Source organism: Plectropomus leopardus, unplaced genomic scaffold (assembly GCF_008729295.1).
Source record: "Plectropomus leopardus isolate mb unplaced genomic scaffold, YSFRI_Pleo_2.0 unplaced_scaffold22887, whole genome shotgun sequence".
Classification (NCBI taxonomy): Eukaryota; Metazoa; Chordata; class Actinopteri; order Perciformes; family Serranidae; genus Plectropomus; species Plectropomus leopardus.
In genome coordinates, this window is record NW_024624811.1 from 1 (window position 1) to 2,152 (window position 2,152).

At 39.6% G+C, this 2,152-nt stretch overlaps 1 protein-coding gene across 1 annotated transcript; it reads left to right on the top strand.

Moving 5' to 3' along the window:
- Positions 1–161: 161 nt before the first annotated feature.
- Positions 162–1,907, top strand: LOC121966043 (cytochrome P450 2J4-like; the record flags this gene model as incomplete). Its single annotated transcript, XM_042516147.1, has 4 exons — positions 162–266; positions 422–560; positions 1,609–1,694; positions 1,806–1,907. Coding segments are annotated over 4 exons (432 nt in total), but the record flags the coding sequence as incomplete, so codon positions are not given.
- Between the last annotated feature and the right edge of the window lie 245 nt (positions 1,908–2,152).

Here is a 2,152-nt window from a genome sequence, read left to right on the forward strand (position 1 = left end):
TATTATTTTTTTTTTTATAAGATTATTAAAAGAATGTTGATGCAGGTTTCAAGGGGTTAGCCAATGTATTTCAGTCAGGATGGCTTTGTTTAAAGAGCACCTTCTTTAAAAAAAAAAAAATTAGAAAATTTTCATGTCACCCTCTTTTTTTGTCTTACCAGATTGCAAATGAAAAGCGTATGGAGATGTTGGCCGAAAACAAAAAGACCAGAGTTCCTGGTAAACCGCGTCATTTCATAGACGCCTACCTGGATGAACTGGATAAGGTCTGTGGATATTTTTGTTAATAAAAATAATTCGGTTCTGCTGGTATGAACTGGCATTTTATTGACCTCTGAAACATTTTAGCTCTCTATCTCTGTTAGTAACATAATAAACAATGTTTACGTGTCCTTTTTCTCTTTTGTCTGCCTGCAAAAAGAGAGGAGACGATGGCTCATCATTCAACGAAGACCAGCTTTGTGCATATCTTTTGGACCTTCACTTTGCCGGGACTGACACGACCGCCAACACCCTGCTCACTGCCTTCCTCTACCTGATGAATTATCCACAGATACAAGGTGCGTCTGCTGATCATCTCTGTGTCAACTGTATTTAGCCCCAACAAAGACGTGGCTCCGGAGGATGATGGTGCCGTCTGTTAGTCAGATAGTCCACCAAATATTTCAACAACTCTTTGATCAACGGACATGACATTTTGTAGAAACAGGATGCTGCCCGTTCTCATTTCGAAGTCATTAAATACTGCTGCTTTTGCAGCGCTTTCCACATAGGATTCTGACGCCAAAAGCCACATTTAGCGTCCACATGATACGCCATTTTCCCTTTTTATTATACCATTTTGTTATATGAGATACGTCCATCGACGTCAATATGCAAGAGCAAAACATCATCAAACATCTGCACCGCTGTAGTGGTAAGAGAAAAATGTTTATTGGTTGGTTGGCAGACGTAGGTCGTAACAGCAGTCACACAGTGAAAGGCTCATCCCAAATTTCTGACACTGTCAGAATTTAATCCTAAACTGTTTTAGATCACAAGACTTTGACGTAACAATGTAAAACCACCATTTCAGAGCCACAACTAAAGATATCGCCACATTATTATTTATCCTCCATGTGCAATTGGTGTATATATTGTTTGAACGTATTTCTTTTTCTAGACTGTTGAGTCGTTGTTTGCTACTTGCAACTTTATGATTATTGTTCTTTTTATCCTGTACCTCATAGCTGCTGTAACACTGCAAATTCCCCCACTGTGGGACTCCTATCTTATCTTATCTTATCTTCATTCTTGGGCTGTCCCGGGTCATTTTTCGCCCTGGACAACCCAAAATCACCCAGTGTATACTTTTCTGTAGTCGTGATTATGGTTAGACTTTTCCTCATTTTAAAGCTCTTTTAAACTGAATTATCACATTTCATTTTTTTAAACACGGACAACAGACCACACCTGCATGTGATTTACCATCTTTACAAACAGTTTAAAAGATTCCCATTTTCCTTGGAATCAGCTGACACAGTTTGGCTGTTGTGAAGCACATGAACTGAGGAAACTGCCTCACTATTTGGCTCCCTCTGTTGGTTTCTGTCTCTCTGTGCTCCTCAGAGCGCTGTCAGCAGGAAATAGACAGCGTCCTGGATGGGAAGGATGAAGCCAGTTTTGAAGACAGACACCAGATGCCTTACGTGCAGGTACGAGGAGCGTTTTAAAGTGCTGTAAAGTGTAAGATCTAAGTCGTATTATATATCTGAGATCTCACAGTGATGCAGTGTGAGGCTCTAACAGCTGCCTCTCTCATGCAGGCTGTTATTCATGAGATCCAGAGGGTGGCGAACACTGTTCCTCTCGCTGTTTTCCACTGCACCACTAAAGACACCGAGTTAATGGGATACTCCATCCCCAGGGTAAGTAGTAGTAGTAGTAGTAGTTATAGTAGTAGTGTGTTTTAAAAATGCAGAAAAAGGCTAAATATCACAGCAATATAAGACTTATTGAAGAGGGAGTAGTGTAGAATATTTACGCAAAAAAAAAATATCCTCTTACAAACACAACAGTGTTGCTCTCTGAATCACTTTTCAAAGCTACAGTCTTTGAAAACAAAAAGACAAAACATGGCCCAAAATTTAGCAAGAAATTAGTAAAAAAAATT